Here is a 23796-nt window from a genome sequence, read left to right as displayed (position 1 = left end):
CAAAGATGTTGAAAAGTGACGAAGACGATCAGATCCTGGATGCAAGATCGGCGTCACCCGAGAAGAGCCCGTTGGAGATCTTATCTCCCCCCGCACGAGTTGTTTGCTTGGTAGGTTCAAATCGGGTCTGTAGGAATGGTGGAAGCGCAGCGCATGGTCGGTCGGGTGTTGATAGTGAAGTGAAGAGTAAATCTCTCTCAACGAGGAGAAATGGGGCTTCAAAAGGAAAGGCGAACAACAAAGACGATCGGCGGCGGGACTGCCCTACGAATCGTCCTCGCTACCCACTCGTTCGTACTCCGTAATTGTACCCACCACAAAGAAGACCAGCTTTGGAAAAAAAGTCACACAATAATGACTACAGTGGCTTGTGTTTGGGTTGGCGCCCACGGACCTGATAGCTCCCCCGCGACGGGGCAAAAACAGGGATGATTGGAGGGACTGTGGAAATGCCGATCGCCCTGTAGGATGACATCAGGCGTCTGGTGAAACAGCCAAGCAGATCCCGGCGGCTTCAGCGAGAGCGTGGGAATCGCAAGCGATAGCAGGCTTTGGAAGTAGTAGACTTGCGAGTTGGAGAATCTTGTAGCCTGCGCGAATCCAGCCATTGAATTGCGCTTGCGACTGCCAAGTCGTTTCATTTAACAAAGCAACTGCGAAACGGCCAAAAGAACACAGACCAAAAGGGGACGGACGACGCCACGGCCAACGGGTCCAAAAAGGGAAAGAAGTGGAGTCCAAATTCCCTGGAAAGTGGCTGTGCATTGATGAAGGGACAATTGGCATTACCCAATCAGGGATCAGTGTGGCTCAGGCACACCCCCTTTTTCCCAATGTATGTCACGTGACCCCATCATGTTTCTGCTATGGTCATGTGACCTTCACTCGACGCGCCGTCCCAAAAAGGAAACCACTTAACGCGTGTTCGTGTCTCTGCACGCGTCCCGCCGAAAAAAGAGCTTTTGCTCTCCCTTTCTCTAAACACTCGAAACTCCGTCCGTCGTTCTCCACCACCACAACCATCTCAACCCCCCGCCCTCCCCTCCTCACCACCACACACAAAAACACATACACACAGGCATCATGTCTTCGCCGGCTTCTCGGAGGACTCGTGCCTCTAATAAATCATCCACACCGTCAAGATCATCTCGGGAACCGCCTAGCAGCCCAACGATGAGAGAATCGACCCCCCGTGCCGCCCGAGCCCTCGCCGCCGAGCGCAACATCCCATCCTCCTCCCCAGCAGCCTATCAGTCCTCTCCTATGAGGCAACGGAGTGCAGAGACGCCAGATGTTCGAATGGGCGACGCAAGCTCGCAGGTTGATGATGGAGATAGGACTCCACGAGCGAACCAAGGAGTTAGAGGTATGCGATCGAAATTTTTCTCTCCATATCTGCCCCATCATACTGTCCAGCAATTGTGCCCCCAGATATTGACATCAAGACAGATTCTTCTCCTATCAGTTATATTGCAAGCTCCAGTCCTGCCCGCGGTCTGGGTCGATCAGATATCCGGTCTGACATTCGCTCCGATGCCCTGAGTACCAGCAGTGGGCTGTTCGTCTCCCCTAGCGGTGGCCGCCGAGGCCCTCGTCGCAGTGACCTTCACTCTAGTGGTCTGAATTCGACCCCTGCTCGTCGGAATCGCATGTTTGTCGGTCCCAATGGCATGCCCGCAGGCGACAATGCCCCTCGGTCTGATGCGACCTTCTCTAACATCAACCCTGGCACCTCCGAGGCCGAGGCCATGGCAGGTAACTCTACTCGTGTGATCTGGGGTACCAACGTCTCGATCCATGATTCCATGTCCGCATTCAAGAACTTCCTGTACAACTTTGCCACGAAATACCGCCTTTGGGCCGATGGTGCGTCGGATAACGAGGTTCGCGTCATGGGTGATGCGGCGGAGAAGCGCGAATATATTACTATGATGAACGACATGCGCCGACTTGGTTTAACAACATTCAACCTTGATTGCAAGAATCTCAAGGCCTATCCCCTTACACAAAAGTTGTGGCACCAGCTGCTCGCATACCCGCAAGAAATCGTGCCTTTGATGGATCAGGCTGTCAAGGATGTCATGGTTGATTTGGCTTTGAAGGAGATGGATGTGTTGCGGTCCGAGATTCAGCGTGGTGGCCAGACCCGTGACCGTCGTGGCCAGTCAATTCTGACCTCGGATGGTGTTGGCCCCGCCGCTGATGTGCCCGATCTGGTCCAAGAAGTCGAGACCGTCAACTACAAGGTCCTGCCATTCGGCCTGGACCAGAGCATCAACATGAGAGATTTGGACCCGGCTGGTAAGTCTTGAGACATTACGCTTGTGACTTGAAGATTCTAACTGGTAATAGATATGGACAAGCTGGTCAGCATCAAGGGTTTGGTCATTCGTACCACTCCCATTATTCCCGACATGAAAGATGGTATGTCAGCAATGTACTCTTTCCCTAATCGACTCCTGCTAACCCGGTTTCAGCATTCTTCCGCTGCAGCGTTTGCAGCTACGGAGTCACTGTCGAGATTGACCGTGGCAGAATCGCCGAGCCCACTACCTGTCTTCGCGATTCTTGCAAGTCTCAGAACTCCATGCAGCTCATTCACAACCGCTGCAACTTCTCTGATAAGCAGGTCATCAAGCTTCAAGAAACCCCAGACAACGTTCCCGATGGTCAAACACCTCACTCCGTGTCTCTGTGTGTCTACGATGAGTTGGTCGATGTCTGCAAGGCCGGTGATCGCGTTGAGGTGACTGGTATTTTCCGTTGCAACCCGATGCGTGTCAGTGCTCGCCAACGCTCGCAGAAGGCTCTCTTCAAGACCTACATCGACGTCCTGCATGTGCAGAAGGTTGACCGCAAGAAGATGGGTATTGACGTGTCCACCATTGAGCAAGAGATGTCCGAACAAGCCGCCGAGGCCGATCAGGCCCGCAAGATCTCAGCCGAGGAGGAGGAAAAGATTCGTCGCACTGCCTCCCGTCCCGATATCTACGAGTTGCTGTCCCGGTCCCTGGCTCCCAGTATCTACGAGGCGGACGATGTGAAGAAGGGTATTCTGCTGCAGATGTTTGGTGGTACCAACAAGACCTTCCAGAAGGGTGGTAACCCACGCTACCGTGGTGACATTAACATCCTGCTTTGCGGTGACCCTTCTACTGCCAAGTCTCAACTTTTGCGCTACGTGCACAAGATCGCTCCCCGTGGTGTCTACACCAGTGGTAAGGGTTCTTCGGCGGTCGGTCTGACTGCCTATGTCACCCGTGACCCTGAGACCAAGCAGATGGTTCTCGAGTCCGGTGCCCTGGTCTTGTCCGATGGCGGTACTTGCTGCATTGACGAGTTCGACAAGATGAACGAAGCCACTCGGTCCGTTCTCCACGAGGTGATGGAGCAGCAGACTGTGTCCATCGCCAAGGCTGGTATCATTACCACTCTCAACGCCCGCACGTCTATTCTGGCGTCTGCCAACCCCATCGGCAGTCGCTACAACCCTAAGCTTCCCGTCCCTCAGAACATCGATTTGCCCCCGACTCTACTCTCTCGTTTCGATCTGGTGTACCTGGTTCTGGATCGCGTTGACGAGACGGAGGACCGCCGCCTGGCCAAGCACTTGGTCGGCATGTACTTGGAGGATACTCCCGAGAACGCTGCATCCGAGGAGGTTCTGGTAAGAATCTCCCCTTCTACGAGTAATCGACGCTCTTTTGTTGCAATCCCCACTAACATTCCTTTCTTAGCCCATCGAGTTCCTCACTGCTTACATCACCTACGCCAAGACCCGAGTTCACCCCGTCATCACCCCCGAGGCTGGTGCCGCCCTGTCCGACGCCTACGTTGCCATGCGCCAGCTCGGTGATGACATTCGTGCCTCCGAGCGCCGCATCACCGCCACAACCCGTCAGCTGGAATCTATGATTCGTCTCTCAGAAGCACACGCGCGCATGCGCCTCTCCCCAGAAGTCACCGCTGCCGACGTCGAAGAAGCCGTGCGCCTGATCCGCTCTGCCATCAAGCAAGCCGCGACGGACGCGCGCACTGGCCTGATCGATATGGGCCTGCTGACCGAAGGTACTAGTGCCAGTGAGCGCCGACTGCGTGAGGATCTGAAGCGGGCTGTGCTGGCACGGCTCGAGGAGCGTGGCGGCGTGGCTGGTACTGCCGTGCGTTGGGGTGATCTGTTCCGCGATATGAGCGAGTCCAGTGACGTTGCGCTGGATCACCACCAGTTCGGCGATGCGGTGCGCTCGCTCGAGGCTGAGGGTGCCGTGCATGTCTCGGGCGAGGGAGCCCGACGGAGTATCCGTCGTGCGGCGACGGGCTTGTCCTAGAGGGTGACTAAAGTTGAGCATGGATTGATCATGATCTGATTGCGTTGCGTATTTTCTACACTATTCTATTCTGGTCATGTTCTTGTTGTTTCTTTCTTTCCTACGATGCAATGATCGACCGGGCTGCATATTGAGCCCAAGGCCATGGGGTGTTTGTTTTTGTTATGGAGGGCGTTTGGCTGTCTATTGTAGTAACATTTCAAGAGAAGATACATATGCATTTTTTATAATGAACCCCCAACAAGCTTCCACTTGTGTATCATGATTGTAGTTACCTCGGAATATGAATATATAGCCAGTCCTATAGATAGAATTGTTGCTGCCCTACTTACTCAAACATGTAACTAAGTTACGGATTGGGTTTACAGTTCACCCGGTGGCCAGGTGGAAAGATACCTGAGCACTTGACCTAGGTAGTTTTGGGAGTAATCCGTATGTCATCAAGTAGGATTTATAAGTTTTCTAGAGGTAAGGTTGAGTTGGATTAGGAGGAAGAACTACATATATCCATATGAACGCTCATTCACATATATATTTAGGGGATCGAGTCCTTCTTGCTGTCAGTATATTCCTCTTTTATTTTCTATTTGAAGTCAGTGAAAGGAATAGAGACAAATAGACCGCAAAACAGAAATGACCAAGCCAAATCGTAGTGTCACTCGATCCCCTGTCTATTTACTGGCTCTCTCCGACACGGTGTTTCCCGTGTCGCGTGAGGGCCTTCCGCTTCCGGCGGAGTGGAAGTGGACCGGCACTTCGAGTTTAGCCGAGATATAGGCGTAGGCAGCCGACTTGCAGCATACATAATACACACTGCTGATAATAATATTTTGTGGGTAAATAATTTACTGCAATATATTATGTAGTAGTATCTAGTCATGACTATACGTATATATACTCTGGTTGAGCTACTCAAAAGCTTTGATTGTGTATCTGGCGCACATTTCTGTTTAACGGGTTCTTACGTGTTGCTCTCTCTAACCTGCCGGGCAAAATCCAGTGTTCTCCGTAGAACTCGAGAGCAGTGGGCCTCGGGCTAAATCAACGGGGCCCCAGTCTGGCGCCTCGCTTGGAATAGGCTGACTGTTACGGTAGTGGTGGCGTAAATATCTGCGCAGGGCTGGAAGTACTTGAGATAGTCAGAAATTAGGGTTTAAGGGTAACGTCCTCCTCCTAACGAGATATGATCGTCCTCTTTGCATATACTCTATTTGGATATTAACCAGATAAGAGAAATTTACCTGTTATGAACTGCAGTAGAAAAGAAGAAAACAACTGCCACCTCCACGTCCAAACATCAAGAGTCCCACCCACGGACCAGTTCCCCCCGCCAGTGGATCGGAGCAAATGGGGAGCTACGGCCTGGCCCCGAGCTTCGGGTTTCTCACACTGTACATACAGTATGTAGAGGCTCCGAGGATGAGAGAACCGTTGGATTGGCATTTGATATTTTAATAGGCCCTGGTCAATCTCCAAGTGCAACCCTAGGTAGATGTCGGATGGTACCTGTGCCGGGGTGTTGGGAGTACCCTGTGTCTAGGTCTATAAGATATACTATACTACAATGGGCGAGGACGATTGTCTGTGTATTTTCCGTTCATCAATGATGTCAAGTCGGCAAGTCCCGTCGGACAAAGCATAATGATCGGAATGATTTCTACCTTGTTACTCTCAAGTACTAGAGTAGACTACCGACTAGCGTGCAGCTGGATGGAGTGTTTCATTTTTAGTTTGTTTCGTTTGCGCCCATCGGGGAGAGCACGTGCGAATCTCGTGACGTTGACTGGCCAGATATGGATGCTGACTCATTAGCGGTGCTGCACCTCCAGGATAACCGCAGCCAATCAGAACCCGAGAAATCCAGAGAGCTCTCATCGTGCAGCAACGAGTCTCGCTCGCTGGTCAATTGGTCTCATGGAGCTACGCCAATTTATTGCCGGTCACACAAGGTTATACACAGGAATACACACTAACTGTGAGAAGCTGGAGCATGCATTGGCGGGTTCCCAAGAAACTCACGTTCCAAGCTCTTCTCCGGGTGGAATTGACCGAATGGGTCCTCCCCCAGTCTAGCCGTTCTCGGGCGGCCGATAGAGTATCGCCGCCTCTTGCTTTTGACTCTCTCATCTCGCCCACCTGGAATTTTCCTCTTCTTGCCATGCTTGACTGACCCCTTCGAGCTTCATTCTCCCTCAACTTTGCCCATAATGAGGTACAGTCACCCCCCATGATCCTCCCCCAATTGCAATTCTCTGGATCTTCGCATATTACCAGCCACCCCTGCCGATTCCCGCGCTCTCTCTCAGATAGCTCTCCCTCGCCCGCAATCCAATCCAATCCTCCGATCCCCCCACATAGCTTGCTAATCATGGCCCAAAACTACAACTGACATCTTCTCCTTCCAGGTTCGGTGAGCATCTCCGATCTTCTATGATCAAGGAGTACTACCCTCACTACATTGCCTACGACGAGCTCAAGAAAGCCCTCAAAACCGACTTCGTCACCCAACCCACCCCGGACAACGTCAAGCCCGCCCGCAAGGAATGGACCGAGGATGACGAGACTACCTTTGTCACTTCGCTCGAGTCCGAACTCGAGAAGGTTTTTCTTTTCCAGAAGCGCAAGTCTGAGGAGATCGTCGAGCGCATTAAAGAGAGCGAAGTCGAGGTGAATGACGTCGTCTCCCGTCTCGACGACAGTGTCCGTCGCCAGAGCACCCGCGCCTCGAGGCCACCACCCACCGACGAGGATTTCCTGCTGCTGGAGCAGGTGCTCTCCGATATTATCGCCGACGTGCATGATCTGGCCAAATTCACTCAATTGAATTACACTGGCTTCCAGAAGATCATCAAGAAGCACGATGTAGGTGGTCCCAATTGCTCCGTCCTTGTCCCCCTCCGCCCGCAGAGTTCTACTCTAAGCTGTCGCCCTAACCAAGATTGATCCCCATTGCGCTGTATACAAGATAGTAGACTGACAATTCACAGAAAGAGACAAAATGGTACCTCAAGCCCGTCTTCGCGGCCCGACTCAATGCCAAGCCCTTCTTCAAGGATAATTACGACGCCTTCGTGGTGAAGCTCTCCAAACTCTACGACCTGGTTCGCACCAAGGGTAATCCGGTCAAGGGAGACTCGTCCGCCGGTGGATCTCAGCAGAACTTTGTGCGTCAGACCACCAAATACTGGGTGCATCGCGACAACATCACCGAGTTGAAGCTGGTGATTTTGAAACACTTGCCCGTGCTGGTCTTCAATGCTAGCAAGGAGTTTGAGGAGAAGGATACCGCTATCTCGTCCATCTACTACGACAACCCAGATACCTGGGAGCTCTACCAAGGTCGTCTCAAGAAGACCGAGGGTGCCGAGGCCATTCGTCTGCGTTGGTATGGTGGCATGGAGAGCGACCAAATCTTTGTCGAGCGCAAGACTCATCGCGAAGACTGGACGGGTGAAAAGTCCGTCAAGGCCCGTTTTGCCCTCAAGGAGAAGAATGTCAATGCCTTCCTGGATGGCCGCATGACTGTCGAGCAGGTCTTTGACAAGATGCGCAAGGAAGGCAAGAAGAGCGCCGATGAGATCAACGATCTCGAGCAGCTCGCCCGTGAGGTTCAATATCGAGTCATTACCCGCCGCCTCGTCCCCGTTACTCGCACCTTCTACCACCGTACCGCCTTCCAGCTGCCAGGTGATGCCCGTGTGCGTATCTCTTTGGACACCGAGCTCACTATGGTTCGTGAGGATAACCTGGATGGCCGTCGGCGTGCTGGAGCTAACTGGCGTCGTATGGATATTGGCGTCGACTTTCCGTTCTCACAGCTTCCGCCTGAGGATATTGACCGCTTCCCATACGCCGTGCTGGAGGTCAAGCTGCAGACGCAGGCAGGCCAGGAGCCGCCGCAGTGGATCCGCGATCTTACGGCATCGCACCTCGTCGAGGCTGTGCCCAAGTTCAGCAAGTTTATTCACGGCACGGCCACTCTCTTCCCTACCCGTATCAACCTCCTGCCCTTCTGGTACCCACAGATGGACACGGATATCCGCAAGCCACCGACCCGCCGCTACGGTATCCACCGCCCCCTGGCGAGCACCTCGCTGTCCGCGAATGACGAAGACTCGGACGACGATGATTCACCCCAGCTTACCGAGAGCGCTACCCTGAACGGGTCGCGCGAGGGCTCAGACGACCGGTACCTCTTCACTGAGACTAACGGGAATGAGTTGGACATTGAGGAGCGTATTGCTGCACACCCCTTGCCCGGTGATGAGGATTACCCGCTTTACGACTCGGACGATGAGTATGACACTGTGGACTCGGATGAGCTGGAGGAGGCACGCCGTGTTGGTGGTGCTTATTATGCAGAACAACTGGCCAAGTATTACGTTCTGAAGACCAGGCGTGCGATCGCACAGGGACTCTGGGCGATCATTCCCCGGCCTCGGGCTACTGTGATGCCACCCCAAGAGGCTCGTGGTATCCAGGTGCTTGGTGCCCAACGAAGGCTGCAGCGTTTCCAGGCGCCCCCTGGCAAGAGTAAGTCTTTCCCCTGACGCTTATTTATTCCATGCTCTCTCAGTGTGGCCCCCAACTAACACGATATAGAAATCTTCGTCCCTGTTCGTGTCGAACCTAAGGTTTACTTCGCTGCTGAACGTACGTTCCTTTCTTGGCTAGAATTCTCCATCATCCTGGGTGGTATCGCTGCCACCCTCCTCAACTTTGGCGTCGACTCCATCTCGCTTGCGAGCTCGTGGGCCTTTACCATCCTCGCCGCCGGTGCCCTCGTCTACTCTTTGCTCCTGTACGTCTGGCGTGTGGACAAGATCCGCAAGCGTCGCGATGTCAAGCGAGTCTACTACGAGAAGTGGGGCCCTACCATTGTCAGTGTGGGTCTCGTGGTCGTTGTATTGGTGAACTTTGGTCTGCGTGTCAAGGCTGGTGGATTTATGGCTGGGAAGTTGCCTTTGGATGGTAGACCCCGCCATGGCGATGAGCTTTGATTGTTACGTTTGGGGAGTTGGGTATTGGAGACCTGACTTTGTGATTCAGTTGCTTTTTGCTTTGGCGAGCGACAGCCGACTTCGGCCGTTGAGTGGCCAGTATGATGGGGTCACGTTGAACTCTGTATTTACCATGGCGTTGCATTTTTTTTCTTCTGAGTGTTTTCCATTGCTTGGAGCTCGTGGCGTTGGCATTTTGTACAGAAATGAGATGAGTAGCGTGTATGTCAATATTATGGAATTTGCATGGAATTCGTATTTGGGTCACGGTCTAATTGTTTATTCTATCCACCAAGGAGGGATTGTGTTGTAGATCGGTTAAGGGAAGATCCGATATAAGTCAATCGTAATTTGGTAACTCCCTCCTTATGCTTTAATATCGTTGATGCCACTCTAACTTGGATTTCTTTCTCTCCACACCCTATCCCCCATCGTCGGGGCCGTATACTGTGACGGACAAGTGCTTCATATGTCAACCCTTATACACTATACATATATACCACCTGATAAGTGACTTCCTATTATGAGAAAACTACTGGCGAAAGCATCACCGACCCTATATCCACGATCATCCTTGAATGTCCTCCTGATGCGAGATTGTACCCTTTTCGTTTATCTGGGTCTGGCACCGGCTCCAGGTCAGCAAGATGAGCTCTACCCAACGTATACATGGATTTGAGTATCCAAACCGATTCTATCATACTATCTTTCTTCTCTTACTCTCTTTGCCTTGGCATCATCTGTCTGTCAAGTCTGCATCTACCGTTGTATCTTTTCGTCTGCGGATATACAACACTCCCCTTCTTCCAATCGTATTCGCCGGAGGGGTCATGCATTTGCACTGGATGATCGGTATTCCAACAACATGCGGTGAGATTCACGACAGCGCCGATGGTAAGATCATAGGAAGGTACGTATTACTGTAGACATATGCTTCACTGGGTCTACTTCTACTTGCCAAAGCGATCGTTGATTTCCACGGGAGGCTGATATCAGTGTATATTTTCGCTCTTGGCAGACGGAGCTGATAATTGGTGGACCCTCAAATTCTCTACTGTATCAGCCAGACCACTGGGAGGTCCAGTTGAAGGATATCATCGCGGAGATTGAGAGATATCTGGTCGATCACCACCTGCTGGATAGACCATCCCTTCGAGCGCAAGAAATGCTTCTTACTGGTTCTTCCGTCTTTCCACTGTCGACCTTCTTGATTCGATATATTCGCGACACGGCTTCACATCAATGCCTCACGCACCTAACCCTTCTCTTCTGGCGATGTTCAGCACTTGAAGCTCATTGATACAAGATCTGGCTTCACCTTCGGGCAACGAACTCTTGAAACAGCCGGTCCAATATCAAGACTCTCCGCTTGTATTCACCTATGCTCTTACCAACAGAGAGTACCCCGTACAGAAACCACGAACATCTTAGACTTTGCCTCTACCGTGCTCGTAAGACTGACCCCCACAAGTATGATGCGGCTCAACGGTATGTGCCATTAATCCACATATGCTTCGCGTTGCTTACTCTTCCGTTACAGAATACTCTACACTTCCATCAAACTCAACATGCACATCACGTACGCATCTCTTACAATTCGACATCACTTGATATCGATATTGCCTCGACGTACACAGCCGTTAGGGCAGGCTCGGCAAAAACCTTGCAGCCTCAACTACGAGCCAACGAAATCCTCGAAGCCTCACATTCTATGACACTGCGTGTGGGACTTGGGGAAATTGGCACGGACAACGTTGAAAACAAGTCTGACGCCGATGTATGCGAGGGTGGACTTGTTCGCCGAAGAATCCACCAGATCCGAGCTTGCGTTCTGCTCTCACTCGGACCCCTCAAGGATGACGCCTCTTGCCCAGACACGGTATTATATGGCGTGTTTCTATACATCGCCGCGAAAGAGATCGACCGCTGACACCTTTGTTCGGAGTGTTTCCACGTGCGACATAAAACATGAGTTAGACCAACATCGTCCCTGAAAGTGAGATTCTGAAAAAGCAGCGGATGAGGTTTCTTTGAAGAAATAATACCGAGCGGTATGTATCACTATAAATACCCGCTGTGCTGGTCACTCGAATACTGTATAACACTCTTCGCAACTTTCCTATTCTGGCGATAAACTGATATTTGATGGTTTTCTATAGTGCAATCTTCGACCACACTGAGGTTGGTTACTCCGGTGTTGTCGTGACCGGACTCAAGCTTGAAAACCTCGCTATCCTAGCTCTAATACCCTGAGAATGAGTTAATCTCGGGCCAATGGATCCCTTCGCAGCTGTGGCACTGGGTGGTTGCCGACGGATGGACTTACTGTCCACAATTCTACAATTTGACTGTTGAATAATTGTGGTTGACTGGCTTGATGAAAATAGATGAGGATGGATATGGTGCAAGTAAAACTGGCTTATACCGGGAGAGCAGTGCTTGAGAGTAGTCCAGAATGTATTGATAATTCAAGTCCACTCTTCTCTCAATCCAAGACTCCGTGGCATATTTCAATCAAAGACGTAGTCGTGAAATGAGATCTCCTCCTGGCGAGCCCACCAAATCCTCCACTTGAAGACGTCTCCCAGGATTTTTCTTCCTTCCTTCACCACCCCTCTCCCACTTTCTCTCACAAATTTCCACCCCTGACCTATTTTTCCTGTACATATCTGAAGAATATCCCATTATGCAACCGGAGTCATTCATTCACGGAATGAACGATATGGAGAAAGCTCTCGAGAACGAGGCTCCCCAAGTTGACCTGGGCATCAACAGCGCTCCGATCTCACTTTCGAGTATTGCATCTCGAATGAGCATCAGCGCATTATGTGAAACGGAAGATCCACTGATTTCCATGTCCGCTATCGCGTCCCAGATGCGTTTCGGTGGAGTCTATGCGGATAGCAGCCTGCGTGAGTCTCGCAAGACTCCCGAGCCGGCTGCTGTCTCAGAGCTGTCCGAGTCTCCGCTCACGTCCACGGCTCCGAGCACACCTACGGTCAAGTCTGACACTGTGGCCTGCCACGATGAAGATGAGGAGGCCCCGCGCTCGCTCAAGCGGAAGCGCCAGCCTGTTAAAATCTTTTCAACACCCTCGAGCTCTACTCGAACTACTCCTGCGCATTCCCCTGATTCTGTGGTGCCACCTTCGGGATCTTCTGATGTCTCTCGAAAGATTCGCTCCTTGAGGTACGTCCCAAGTGAACTCTAGCCACCCATAAGTTGCCTTTACTAACCCCTCTCATAGAATAGAGAGCCCCATTGCCGATGAAAGCCCCGGCCGCCCTCGACTGCGTTCGGAGGCCCGGAAATTGAAGCGAGAAGCGGGTCAGACTGAGGACAACACTCGCTCTATGCAAGCCGAGCTGTCCAGTCTCAGAACTCAGGTGGACCATGAAAAGCGCGAAAATGCCAAACTGAAGGCGCAAGCCACCAAAGACAAGGATGGACTCAAATCCTTGCGAGCAGAGTTGAAAGCATTGCGCTCCGAATTCGCAAGCGAGCGTTGCGAAAGCTCCGAGCTGAAAGGCCAGGTTGTCGCCCTGCGCGCTGATCTTGACCTCCTTCGTTCTGAGGTCCAAGGGGACTCTACAGGTGATGCCAGCATCATCCCTGAGACACGCCGAGACGTTGACAAAATTCTCCTAATGAATGACATGCTGCGCAGAGTGATCCAAGGCGAGCGGATCAATACTCAAGAAATGCGGAGCAAACTCAACTCTGTTCGGGAGAAGGTTGGGCCTTTGATGGCCAAGGTGGATGACATTCAAGAGGCCGTGAATGAGCTCCGGGCCAACCTGACTACCCATGATGCTCCAATTGAGCTTATTATGGACTTTGTGCGAAACTTCCATCAGTGGTGGGTTGGAAGATACCACGCACGTCTCGAGGCTCGTGGCCAGGCAGGTAATGATTCAGCTCCAGCTCCAGCTGCAGGTGTTTGAGATGATGGTGTTGCATTTGATGAAGGTTTCTATTGTACTATTCTACACGTGTGAAAATATTCAGGCCTTGTGAAAGTGATGATACAGCTGCCTTGAGAATGTGATTCTTGTGAGAATAATGACTGTTTACCTACCACTGTATACTGAGGACTGGATTGCTCATAAGGCTACAGTGCACTATCTATCTGTCTTCGCTAGTCAACCATCAGGCAAACATCCAGCTGCCTTGGTGATGACCATGTTGCCTGGGACCTCTCACTCTGCTGCCTGACTATACAAAAGAAAACATTTAAATATCTCCCTGTGCCCCTGGGGTCCTCTCCTCCACGATTCCTGCACATTCTCCACACCTTCACCCACACACCCACACACCCACCACACAAGGCTGGCCCTTGTGAACAACATGTCCAATTTCCAACCCTTGCAACAAAATGGTTGACACCCAGAGCCCAGACCAGGGCAAGAAGCGCAAGAGGCCCGAGGCGGAGGAGGAGACTTCGACTCGCACCAAGCGAGCACGGTAAGTCCACCTACAAAATCCGTCTTCTACAGAAGTACAGCATGCTAAGCATATGCCACAAGCAGCCACGAAACCACCACCGAGGGTCCGTCCAAGCGGGCCACAGTGGAGGAGAGCCTGCCAGAGGAAGCCCCTCGCGATACGCAGGCGCAATCTGAGCTGGCCACTCTGCAGGCTCGAATCCTCGAATTGGAGGCGCGGGATCGTGCCCGAGCCAAAGAGCTCGCCTACTTCCAGGCAGCCCTCCGAGACTGCCGAGAAGAGGTTGTCTCTCTCCGGGCTCGAGCCCAGGCCCGACCCCCGGCCCCATCTCCACTTGAGGACCAGGTGAAGTGGAACCGCCTGTGGTCAACGCTCACCTCGATGCGACAAGTGATGCGAGAGGAGGGCGCGGCGGTGAGGGCTCAGCAACGGCAGCTAGAATCTCAACAACGACAGCTGGAGTCTCAGCAGCGCCTGCTCGACGAGAGAATCTTGTTTGATGGGGTTGCTATCCGGGGGGAGCAGCGCGAGATCAGACGCCTGCGGACTGAGGTTCGAGAGTCGACCGAGAGCGTGGTGGAGAGCTTGGCATATGTCTACCATCAACTGCTGGCTCGGTTTGGGGAGGCGATGGGGTGAGGAGGAGGTGTTCGTTGGGGGAGCTGGTAGAGGAGACTGATTCATTGCTTGCCTTGAGCTGGTCTCGGCGGTGATAATCAGATCTTCCTGATCGGCGGGCAGAGGGGGAAGGGGAGGAAGAGGAGGACGAGAGCTTGTTTGAGTGTGGTGGCTTGGGGAGGAATGGAGGGGCTGCTGGTTTGGCTTGATGATGGTCGAGGAGAATAGAATGCTGGTCATTCCCTGGAGAATCTAATTCCGCCTCGAAGAATAAATAGTTCAATTCTTGAATAAGAATTGTTGTGGCCGCCATGATTATCTATATTCCAAGTCATACCTATTGGCCATAGTCTAGTAGTGTGGAACATATTCGAAATTGGAAATCTGGATTTTGATTGTAGCTGTAGCTAAACTAAAGAGATCCCGATTGGATCAGATAAGATCGTTCTTTAATGCACAGACCAACTTGCGCTCCAAGTGGATTCACCCAAGCGGGTCCATGGAATCCTTCTGGAATCGCCCACGAACCACATTCCAGAACTATGAATTTTGAACAAAGAACGAATCAAACCCCAACAAGGAATCGAGACACCATCTACTCCTCCCTTGCTCCAGCACCAGATTCAGCCCGCATGGCCGCATCGCTCTGGAGAGAATGGGCCACCTCCCCGAGAACCCTGAGATGGCTACGCACGCAGTTCTCATCGTGGATGTGACGACGAGGTTGGGCACCTACTGGAGGTGCTTGTCCCCTGACGAAACAACCATATTAGTAAAATATGTACATGGAATGGTGAAATGTGTGTTGAGAGTGTAATGGATGACTCACGAAGACTGTCACGAAGCTTCTCGGACGAGTCAGCCAGGTACTCGAAGCCACTCTGGTGACGGTCGATCTGCATCTGGAGGGACTCGAGCTTGGCCCGGATGGAAGCAAGCATGGTGTTGATCTTTGAGTTCTCGGCCTGAGCTGCCTTGAGGTCATTCTCAAGCTTGGCGATCTTGTCGGCCTGGACTTCCTTGAGGGCGTTCTCCAGCTTGCTGATCCTGCTTGGCCGTGGGTTAGACAGTGTGCTACAGGATGAGGGTACCATAACCTGGGGTTATGAGACTCACCGCTGGCTCTTGGTAGCCTTCTTCTCAGGCTTCTGGATGGCTCCAGACTTGTTCTTTGGTTGGGTCATTTTGACTTGACCAGGAAGCAGGTTGAGGTTGATAATGTTTTTGATAGATTTGGAGATGGAAAAGAACGTTGGACTTTGTATTTGATGAGTAGAGAGATGGTAAATGGCGAGGACGAGGATGAGAAGGACAAAACAGGATGAAGGTATACAAACGCGTCAATAGCTTTGGCACGTGCGCCATATTCACGCGCAATTGACACCCTGATAGTCCATTTTGGGTTAGCGTGAAGCAATTGTGTTGTATATCATCACCGAAAATCACACCGCCCAAACTTCTATCAATAAAACTTTCTTAACATCCTCAAATGTGGGCAAACCGCCCTCGCTAAGTGACGGTTACCGGGATATATCCCGCTACATTGTGACTGTTCGAGCTTCGTGTGGGGATTACTGTTGATGTCTATCCTGGACAATGGATATGAATCAACAGGCTTTACCAAGGGTTGATACTACACACTCAACGAACAAAGAGAGAACATGGAGGGCAAATTTAATCAGGTAAAGCGGTCCGGGCATCAAAAAGATCTTGCTCTATATCTGGGCAATCATATACATCGAAGAATGGCAAGGTTAGAGGCCTCTTTGTGTTTGGCGAGACTGACGCGAATCATGTTATTGCTGTACAGACAATTCCCACGGGAAAAATATGCCCTGACCATGAATTTTGACTGTGGAATCTCACAGGGAAGTCTGGAAGTGTGATGGCTTCAATTCAATGCGGCAATTACTAGAAATTATCAGTCTAGGCACTCAAATTCCAAAGCTTTCTACGAGTTAGGACAAGCTTGGTGTGCAGGACCCGCTTTTCTGGAACCACTACGACATCACATCAAACGATGCCTACTCATACAGAACGAGGAAGACAGCGACTCAGCGGACCTGAACAGGCGAGAGCAAACATGGAACTTCCCGAAATGGTTTAGCATAGACTGCTCCTGCACTTCCCGTCAACCTTGCCTAAGACTTTTTTAACAACCCTGTCTCTGCAAGACCTTCCACCACTTCTCACGACTCGGTGGTTGACGACACCGCTCAGACAGACGTCTGTCTTTAACTTAATCTACAAAAAACGACAAATCAAGGGCAGCCTACGAATCTGGAATTCACAAAGACTCAGAGTGTTGACCCTCATTCCAGATGGCCAACAACCTGATGCCTCATGTCAGAGCCTACGTCCAGGTCTTCACCACGATTCCGCTGTTCCCAGCCGCCATCGAACAGATTGAAATCTACTACCCAGACTTGGGTATTCGCAACGCGGAGCAAGAGTACGTACCTAACAATTATGACTCTTGATCAAAAACACAAAAGACCAGCTCTGACGTGAGAGAATCAGATGGGCCAACAACATGCGCCTGCAGCTGCAGACGTGGTACACAGTGATGCGGCTCTTCAGCACCATCCAGGATGCCGAAGTTGCCGAGTCTGAAGATAGCGGCGCCGACGACGAAAGCATCGACGACCTCGACCGGCTCTATTCCCAACTACAAGAGGCACATGATGAAATGACTCGGTTGGGCGTGGAGGGCCAGATTCTTACCAGCCGATACCAAATCCTCTCGCTCCAGGCCCGTGACCGGTTCGAACTCGCTATGCTACAAGCCAATGGAGGAGTGCGAGGAGGATATTGACAGGGAGAGTTGGGGGCAACTCGAACCCCGCCACCTGCGGATGCTGGATGGGGCAGAGCCAGACGGGGACGAGGATGAGGAGGAGGAAGAGGAAGAGGAGATGGTGGAGTTTACGGAGGATGACGATGGGGACGAGGGTGACGAGGGCGACGAGGGCGACGAGATCTGATCTAGACAGATCAATGTGTTGCAGAAAGATTTGCAATGTAGAATAACACATTCTACGGAAGCGAGATTATTGCTGCATCGTCCTTTTTTCAGATACTCCCATCGCGTCCCGACATGAAGTAGTTGATGCCCTGACAGTATAGATGAAAGACCACAAAGTCCATGAAAGTACCATTGACACTGTATGAAGTCATCGTTCATATAATCAAGTTCACGTCAGATCGCACGCAATATACCTTCACTATTCATATCATATCGCACTCATCGAACGCTCATTTGAATGTGATCTCGTGAATGAGAGTATTCTGGCATCTATGGGCGCCCAATAATGACATGTATAGCCCATCTCACTGCCCATAATTATTGATATCCACGGGATTCCAGCATTTTGGAAATATTGTTGACTACTCAAGCTACAAGTTTGTTATTTCAGTTTGCCATTCCATGATTCGATGGGCCAGTATGTATCCGCGTCTGTTCCTTATGCAGAGCCTTCCTAGCGAGACCTCTTTAACCCAATCCATGGAAGAATGGGGTATAAGTAACTCTATCCCCGCTAGAAATAGGCATAAAGTACTACGGAAATTGACCTTCAAGATATTTAACTCCAATCTGAGTGCTCCCTGGGCTTGGCGGGAATACAAACCCCTTCGAGTCCCGAGGCTCTATACCAGGACAGTATCTAGATCCAAACTAAACTCGAGCAGATTATCACACATACTGCCACTGCATGTAACCGTATCTCTCGAAAACAACTGCACTTGTACATCAAAAACCTCTCATGGTTGATGGCTTTGAAGACACAGATCACTGATCCAGGAAAAGTAGATCTTAGAGGGTGAATAACTCATACTGATTTAACTCAATTGACTTCATATAAGAAGTCTGCATGGTGCTATGTGTATGGAGCAGTGCATGCAGTCCGCATGCTTACTATGAGACACGACATGAACCTGCAGACAATGGGCTTGTTCTCGCGCTTTCTATAACTTTCGGTAAGGCGGCTGAATGGACGGTCATTTCCAATTGAAAAGGTCGAAACATAAAAGATCCCAATTAAGTGCATTGAGGAAGGATGTTACAAGAGTTCGAGGGATATCCCATAAATGGACTTCTTTTGCAGGGAATGCGCGAGCTTCGACATTGTTATGTCTGCATAACCGTACTACCTGGGGCGGACGATAAACGCCAGTTGCTCAAAACCCATAATTGGTCAGTTTATCGACTTTGCCCTGATGCCTTTTTCTTTAGGCCACCGATTTAACTATACCCCTTCCTTCTCTTTTCTCTTGTCTTTTCTCTTCTGTAGGTCATGTTAATTCTGCCGGACCTTCTGCCTTAGAAAATAGGGGTTGAGCAATTGGCGCTTATCGTCCTCCTCACTATATATATATATATATATATATATATATATCGGTGTTGAGACCGGGAAATTCAAAAGTAGCCATTCCATTCTGAAGAGTAACGATACATGATAAAGCTAATAGAGGACACCATTCTGGAACGCAGTTTGAGCGAGATCATTCTTGGAAGTTAAGAGATACAGAATGAAATCTTTCGCAGGCACCACACCAGCCACAGAAACGAAGTCATCAGGAAAACAGACAAGCAAAGGCCCACAGTGCCCCGAGCCTTGATAGAAAATGCAACTTCGTTATTTCTGAGAGAATCGGAACTGTCGACAAAGCCACCTAACACGTAAGGCTATCATCATCCTTGCTGAAATGTGCCCAGAGGTGCTGCATCATCATGCTGGGAGAGCGCCTGATGGCCGAAGCCATAAAGCAACGCTGGGAGCGGAGCTCAGGGGAGACATGGCCATAAATCAAGGAGACTGCCACGCTGACCATGTGTTCGTACCAAGGGTACATCTCATGATCCTTATCAAGCGGAACGCTGGGCTCACCAACGACAGGCCAGACCTGGTGCATACGCAGCAAGATCTCCATACCAAGGATCCAGGTCGAATAGTTGGTCGGGCCAGTGAGGCTCTCCAGGGGGAACTCATGATAGTGCTTATCCTTGGAGTTGTCGATAAAGGTCTGCACTTGGCGAAGGGTCTTGGCCTTCTCCTCAGCGAGGCGGTCGGGGCTCATGTGAGCGAACTCATCGTACTCGACCTTTACCTCCTCGAACAGGTCCTCGTCGGAATAGTCGTCGAGGTAGGAGGGGTCCTCGGAGTCGCTGTCCTCGGAAGAGTCGTCGGAGTCGCACGAGTCATTGGAATCACTGGAGTCGTCAGAGTCGTTGATATCATCATCGCTAGAGTCCTCCGAGTCGGAAGCGACGGGCTGTACGAGGCCAGGGAGCTTGACACCCTGGCCAGCCTTCGGAACTCCAGGAGCTAGAAAGACGGGGACAAGGGTTAGTAACTGACTCTCGTGAAGAGGAATATTGACAACTGCATATATTAGACTGGGAACATGGAGACGTACCTTTGGTCGACTTCTCCTTGGTATCAAGCTTGGCCTCCTTGATATCCTTATTCTCCTTAGTATCGGGCTTCTGATCCTTGGCGTCCTCCTTGTTTTCCTTGGAATCGTTTTTCTTCCCCTTGCCATCATCCTTCTTTGCAGCAACGTTCTCCTTCTCATCAGGCTTCTTATCCTTTCCAGTGGCCTTCTCAGACTTGTTCTTAGTCTTCATCAACACCGCCGGCTTGGGAGTCTTAGCCTTGGCACTGGCATCGACTGCGGGACCCTCAGTCTTGTCGTTGGGCTTGGCCAGTCCCTTGGTGACCGAAACCTCAGGGACGGCAGAAGGCTTGGTAGTGGATGGAGATGGATCCATTTGGGAAGTCTTGTTCGAGTTGGCCTCAGCAAGGGTAGGGGACAGACTGTTTGCCGGCTTCTTGGACTTGTCGGGGGTAATCTGAGAGACACGACGCTTGCGTGAATGACGCTCGCCGGGTTCACCAGAGGGGGAGCCAGCCATGGAAGATGGATGGGGGATGGAGTAGATTAGTGTTGATGAAGGTAGATGGATGGTTGAAGATGAAGTGGAGGGAGAAAAATGTGTTGGGGTTGGGGAAGTGGTGGTGGAGGAGGATGTGAGAGTTGGAAGATGGAGAAGTTGAAGTGGAGGGGAGCAGGCGATTTTGTAGATGAGAGATGGGAAATTCCGTCTATCGCATAACTCACTTGTAGGGGATTTCCATCAAACTGGGTTTTACCAACTACAAAGACCTGGTGTAAAACAATGAATTGGTCATCAGAGGTATTACGACCATCTAAGTCGTTGTCAGAGACTGTGGGGATATGAATGCATTGAAGCCAGGCTATGTACATTCTAAGGTCATACCCACACTATGAGACGGCGATTGTCTAGCATCGATCATCAATCATGAAACTTCAAGGATTGTAGTTAACCACTGGAATCGTAGTGTCATCTAGGCTGACGGCGTCGGGGTTCTTAGCTCCAACGCCAGAGTACTTGTTGATCCAACCCAGGACTTGTTGATGCCACACCAGACTGTTCTCCTTGTTCGTGACCCTGCGGATGTATTAGCTTGCTGCAATTCAACAGGCCGGTACCAACAGCCTCATAGTTCCACGCGAATCAGACTTACCAATGGTTTTCATCGGGGAAGTTCAGCAGGCGACTGGGAACACCGCGCTCCTGAAGGACATTGAACAGACTCAGACCCTCGGATTCAGCAAGGCGATAGTCTTTTGTGCTGTGAATGACCAAGGTAGGGGTGCTGAACTGCAGAATATGCTCTGGAGCGGAGGGATCCCAACGGCGGTAGTTGTCTCGATTAGCCCAGAAGGTGCCGTTGAACTGTATCGTGTTAGATATTGTCTCACAGAACAAAGCTAGGAATGGAACAACTCACATCATGCTCGGTGAACCAGAGCTCTTCAGTGGAAATCTTGGCATCCGCAACAAAGGTTCCATCGTGGGTGACAATGGCTTTGAACTCCCGTCCAAGCGGGTTACCTTGGATCCAGTTCATCATGAAACCTCCATAACTGGCACCCGCAGCAACACCATTATCCGTGTCAATGAAATCAAAGTTGTCTCGGACGTACTCCCAGGCCTTGACCAGATCATCGTAGGGATAGCTACCTGCGTATTGTCAGCATGTTGTCGAAAGACCACCAGTAGAAGGTTGAACCTTACCCCAGTTGTTTGTGATAGCATCGGTCAACTCTTGTCCAAAGCCAGTACTACCAGTCGGGTTGGGTGCAACAACGACATAGCCTTGGTCTGCCCAGACCTTCGGATTCCACCGTGTACTCCAAGAGTCAGCCCACGAGCCCTGGGGTCCGCCGTGGACATAGAAGACCAGTGGGTATTTCTTGGACTTGTCAAAGTTGGCAGGATAGATAAGCCAGGAGTGAATCTTACTCGGTTAGTGCAACACTCTTCGTATGCTCGAGATGGTAACTTACTTTTGTCCAGTTTCCTTCATAGTAGAACTCATCCAAATCAGCAGGACCCAATCCCTTCAAAGCAGGATCAACCTCATTGGCAGAGATGAGCGTGGAAACAACACCGTGCTTGGGGTTCGCAGTGTACACAGTCCAGCTAGTCCAGATAGCCGAGCCGGTGATCAAGAGATCACCATTAGGGAGGTGACGGAAGCCCTTGACGGAGCCGGTGCTGGTGAAGTTCTTCGGCTTGTAGTCATCACCAGCATCGGCAGGAAGGAAGAAGAGACGGCCACGCGCGTGATCCTCAGCATTGACGATGAGATTCTTGCCATCGGCGGCCCACTTGACTGAATCCGGAGAGCGGTCCCAATCTTTAGCCAAGGCAGGAATAGTCTTCTTAGAGCCAATAGTGTAGACGTAGAGCACACGGCGATCGGACTCATATGCAATATTCTTCATCTGGAAGTATGCAATTCGTTTACTATCCGGCGAGAAAGATGGGCTGCTGGAGTCGCCCTTGATGCCATCGGGAGTACCGGGGCTGTCTGGGCCGTTGATTGCCTCTGGCTTCTTGGAACCATCATGCGGAACGAGGTAGATATAAGATGCGGTGTGATTGGCTCGTGGCAGTTCAGGAGCTTTGCTCTTGAAAGCAACCCACTTTCCGTCTGCAGAAAGGTCGTAATCAGAGGAGTCACCGAAAGGAGGGTACGGTGATTCCAAATTCTTGACACCAGCAACGAGATTCTTGAGCGGCTCGTCAGAGCTATAGCGGGAGTTGGCCCACTGTCCGTCCTTTTTCTTCTTCAGGGTACCAGAGAAGACAGCATTGAAAGTAGTGGTCAACCAGGTATCCCAATGGCGAACGTAGATGCTGTCGTAGATGCGAGCAGTGCTGAGCGGCGCAGTCGCCAGCTCCTCATTGTACGCAGTTCCATTTCCATAGGATTGAGCATAAACTAGGAAGTTGATGTCGCCTCCCTTGGTAAGCGCAGTCTTAAGACCCGAGAATGGAGCAGGGAGAGATGCTGCCTTGTAGCGACTAGAAGATGATTAGCGGAAACTGAGCAACAAAGAGCAAGAGCATGCACCTACGACTTCTCAAAACTGGCTGTGTCAGATACCCACAGCTCGACACCACCAGGGATATCAGCGTTAGTGCCGTTGATGTACAACAGCCCTGAATTATCGGTACCCAGCCAGATCAGCTCGGAGACGTTGCTGTCATTCGTGAGCACTGTGATCTTTCCACTGTCGAGATCGATCAAGTTCCACGTCGACGAAGTTTTATGTGTCTCCCACGAGTACTCTGAGGATGAGAACAAAGCTACCTCCTGACTTTCCGTTAGCACTAGGCATACCTCTCTCCAAAAGGATGAAAGATCACTTACTCCTGAAGGATTAGGGAGTGCCTCCCCACGCCTCGGAGCTGCAATTAGCCCTCTAGAATGACATTAGTTCGTGATCTTCTGCCAATTGCCATATGCAAATAGACACACGATACAAGAAGCACTTACTCAGGCGACAGCGCCTTTACCCCCGACACAACAGCCCCCAAAGCAAGGGCCGCCCATTCAAACGAGCGCATCTTCGCAACGAGATATGCGCACACACAACTAAAGATAAACGTAACAAATAATAAACGAGCGATAATCCAGGCCCGAGACGTGCCTCTGCTTAAGTATCTCTTCCCAGCGGGGACCATCGGTGCCCCGGCAGTTTCCCCAACGGTGGAAATGTTACATTCCACGATGCCAAGAGTGATAAACAGGCAGCGGAGGGTCCTGTTTGGCCATGACGATGAGCTTGGAAGAGGAGAAGGTGCGATCTGCTCTGTCGGAGGGTGGATAAGCAGAGCACTAAATCCATTGGAAGGTGTAATTGGCTCGCGATGAGAACAAAGAAGGAGTGCTGATGGCTTGGGTTGCAGCGCCAAGCCAAGCGGGGAGGCCCGCTGATACCCGGCGGGATCGAGGAAAGATAGAACGGTATTGTCCGGGAATTAAGAACTTTAGACAATCGGAAAATTATTGTTGTTAATTGGT

At 51.1% G+C, this 23796-nt stretch overlaps 9 protein-coding genes across 9 annotated transcripts; 6 read left to right on the top strand and 3 right to left on the bottom strand.

Annotated features, from left to right (window-relative positions):
- Positions 1-1083: 1083 nt before the first annotated feature.
- N7496_008855 (MCM DNA helicase complex subunit MCM4) lies at positions 1084-4328 on the top strand (the record flags this gene model as incomplete). The annotated part of the gene is made up of 5 exons (XM_056701774.1): positions 1084-1366; positions 1417-2301; positions 2353-2424; positions 2478-3667; positions 3738-4328. The coding sequence occupies 5 exons, from the start codon at positions 1084-1086 to the stop codon at positions 4326-4328; spliced, it is 3021 nt and encodes a 1006-aa protein (XP_056553837.1).
- A 2207-nt stretch (positions 4329-6535) lies between these two features.
- vtc4 (putative vacuolar transporter chaperone (Vtc4)) lies at positions 6536-9328 on the top strand (the record flags this gene model as incomplete). The annotated part of the gene is made up of 4 exons (XM_056701773.1): positions 6536-6540; positions 6734-7190; positions 7316-8861; positions 8931-9328. The coding sequence occupies 4 exons, from the start codon at positions 6536-6538 to the stop codon at positions 9326-9328; spliced, it is 2406 nt and encodes an 801-aa protein (XP_056553836.1).
- A 1381-nt stretch (positions 9329-10709) lies between these two features.
- N7496_008853 (uncharacterized protein) lies at positions 10710-11258 on the top strand (the record flags this gene model as incomplete). Its single annotated transcript, XM_056701772.1, has 3 exons — positions 10710-10816; positions 10869-10907; positions 10973-11258. The coding sequence occupies 3 exons, from the start codon at positions 10710-10712 to the stop codon at positions 11256-11258; spliced, it is 432 nt and encodes a 143-aa protein (XP_056553835.1).
- Positions 11259-12041: 783 nt separating this feature from the next.
- Positions 12042-13272, top strand: N7496_008852 (uncharacterized protein; the record flags this gene model as incomplete). The annotated part of the gene is made up of 2 exons (XM_056701771.1): positions 12042-12517; positions 12576-13272. The coding sequence occupies 2 exons, from the start codon at positions 12042-12044 to the stop codon at positions 13270-13272; spliced, it is 1173 nt and encodes a 390-aa protein (XP_056553834.1).
- A 431-nt stretch (positions 13273-13703) lies between these two features.
- Positions 13704-14413, top strand: N7496_008851 (uncharacterized protein; the record flags this gene model as incomplete). The annotated part of the gene is made up of 2 exons (XM_056701770.1): positions 13704-13792; positions 13858-14413. 2 exons carry the CDS (start codon positions 13704-13706, stop codon positions 14411-14413), a joined length of 645 nt encoding a protein of 214 aa, XP_056553833.1.
- A 574-nt stretch (positions 14414-14987) lies between these two features.
- On the bottom strand, positions 14988-15576 carry N7496_008850 (uncharacterized protein; the record flags this gene model as incomplete). Its single annotated transcript, XM_056701769.1, has 3 exons — positions 14988-15127; positions 15222-15439; positions 15509-15576. The coding sequence occupies 3 exons, from the start codon at positions 15574-15576 to the stop codon at positions 14988-14990; spliced, it is 426 nt and encodes a 141-aa protein (XP_056553832.1).
- Positions 15577-16713: 1137 nt separating this feature from the next.
- N7496_008849 (uncharacterized protein) lies at positions 16714-17376 on the top strand (the record flags this gene model as incomplete). The annotated part of the gene is made up of 2 exons (XM_056701768.1): positions 16714-16844; positions 17145-17376. The coding sequence occupies 2 exons, from the start codon at positions 16714-16716 to the stop codon at positions 17374-17376; spliced, it is 363 nt and encodes a 120-aa protein (XP_056553831.1).
- A 1690-nt stretch (positions 17377-19066) lies between these two features.
- N7496_008848 (uncharacterized protein) lies at positions 19067-20309 on the bottom strand (the record flags this gene model as incomplete). Its single annotated transcript, XM_056701767.1, has 2 exons — positions 19067-19719; positions 19811-20309. 2 exons carry the CDS (start codon positions 20307-20309, stop codon positions 19067-19069), a joined length of 1152 nt encoding a protein of 383 aa, XP_056553830.1.
- Positions 20310-20725: 416 nt separating this feature from the next.
- Positions 20726-23339, bottom strand: dppV (dipeptidyl peptidase DppV; the record flags this gene model as incomplete). Its single annotated transcript, XM_056701766.1, has 8 exons — positions 20726-20867; positions 20944-21155; positions 21211-21443; positions 21498-21720; positions 21770-22793; positions 22847-23085; positions 23143-23194; positions 23269-23339. The coding sequence occupies 8 exons, from the start codon at positions 23337-23339 to the stop codon at positions 20726-20728; spliced, it is 2196 nt and encodes a 731-aa protein (XP_056553829.1).
- Between the last annotated feature and the right edge of the window lie 457 nt (positions 23340-23796).

Source organism: Penicillium cataractarum, assembly GCF_028827025.1.
Source record: "Penicillium cataractarum strain IBT 29864 chromosome Unknown utg000007l, whole genome shotgun sequence".
NCBI lineage: Eukaryota > Fungi > Ascomycota > Eurotiomycetes > Eurotiales > Aspergillaceae > Penicillium > Penicillium cataractarum.
The sequence above is the reverse complement of the archived record's forward strand: the minus strand, read 5'-3'. Positions and strand labels throughout refer to the sequence as shown.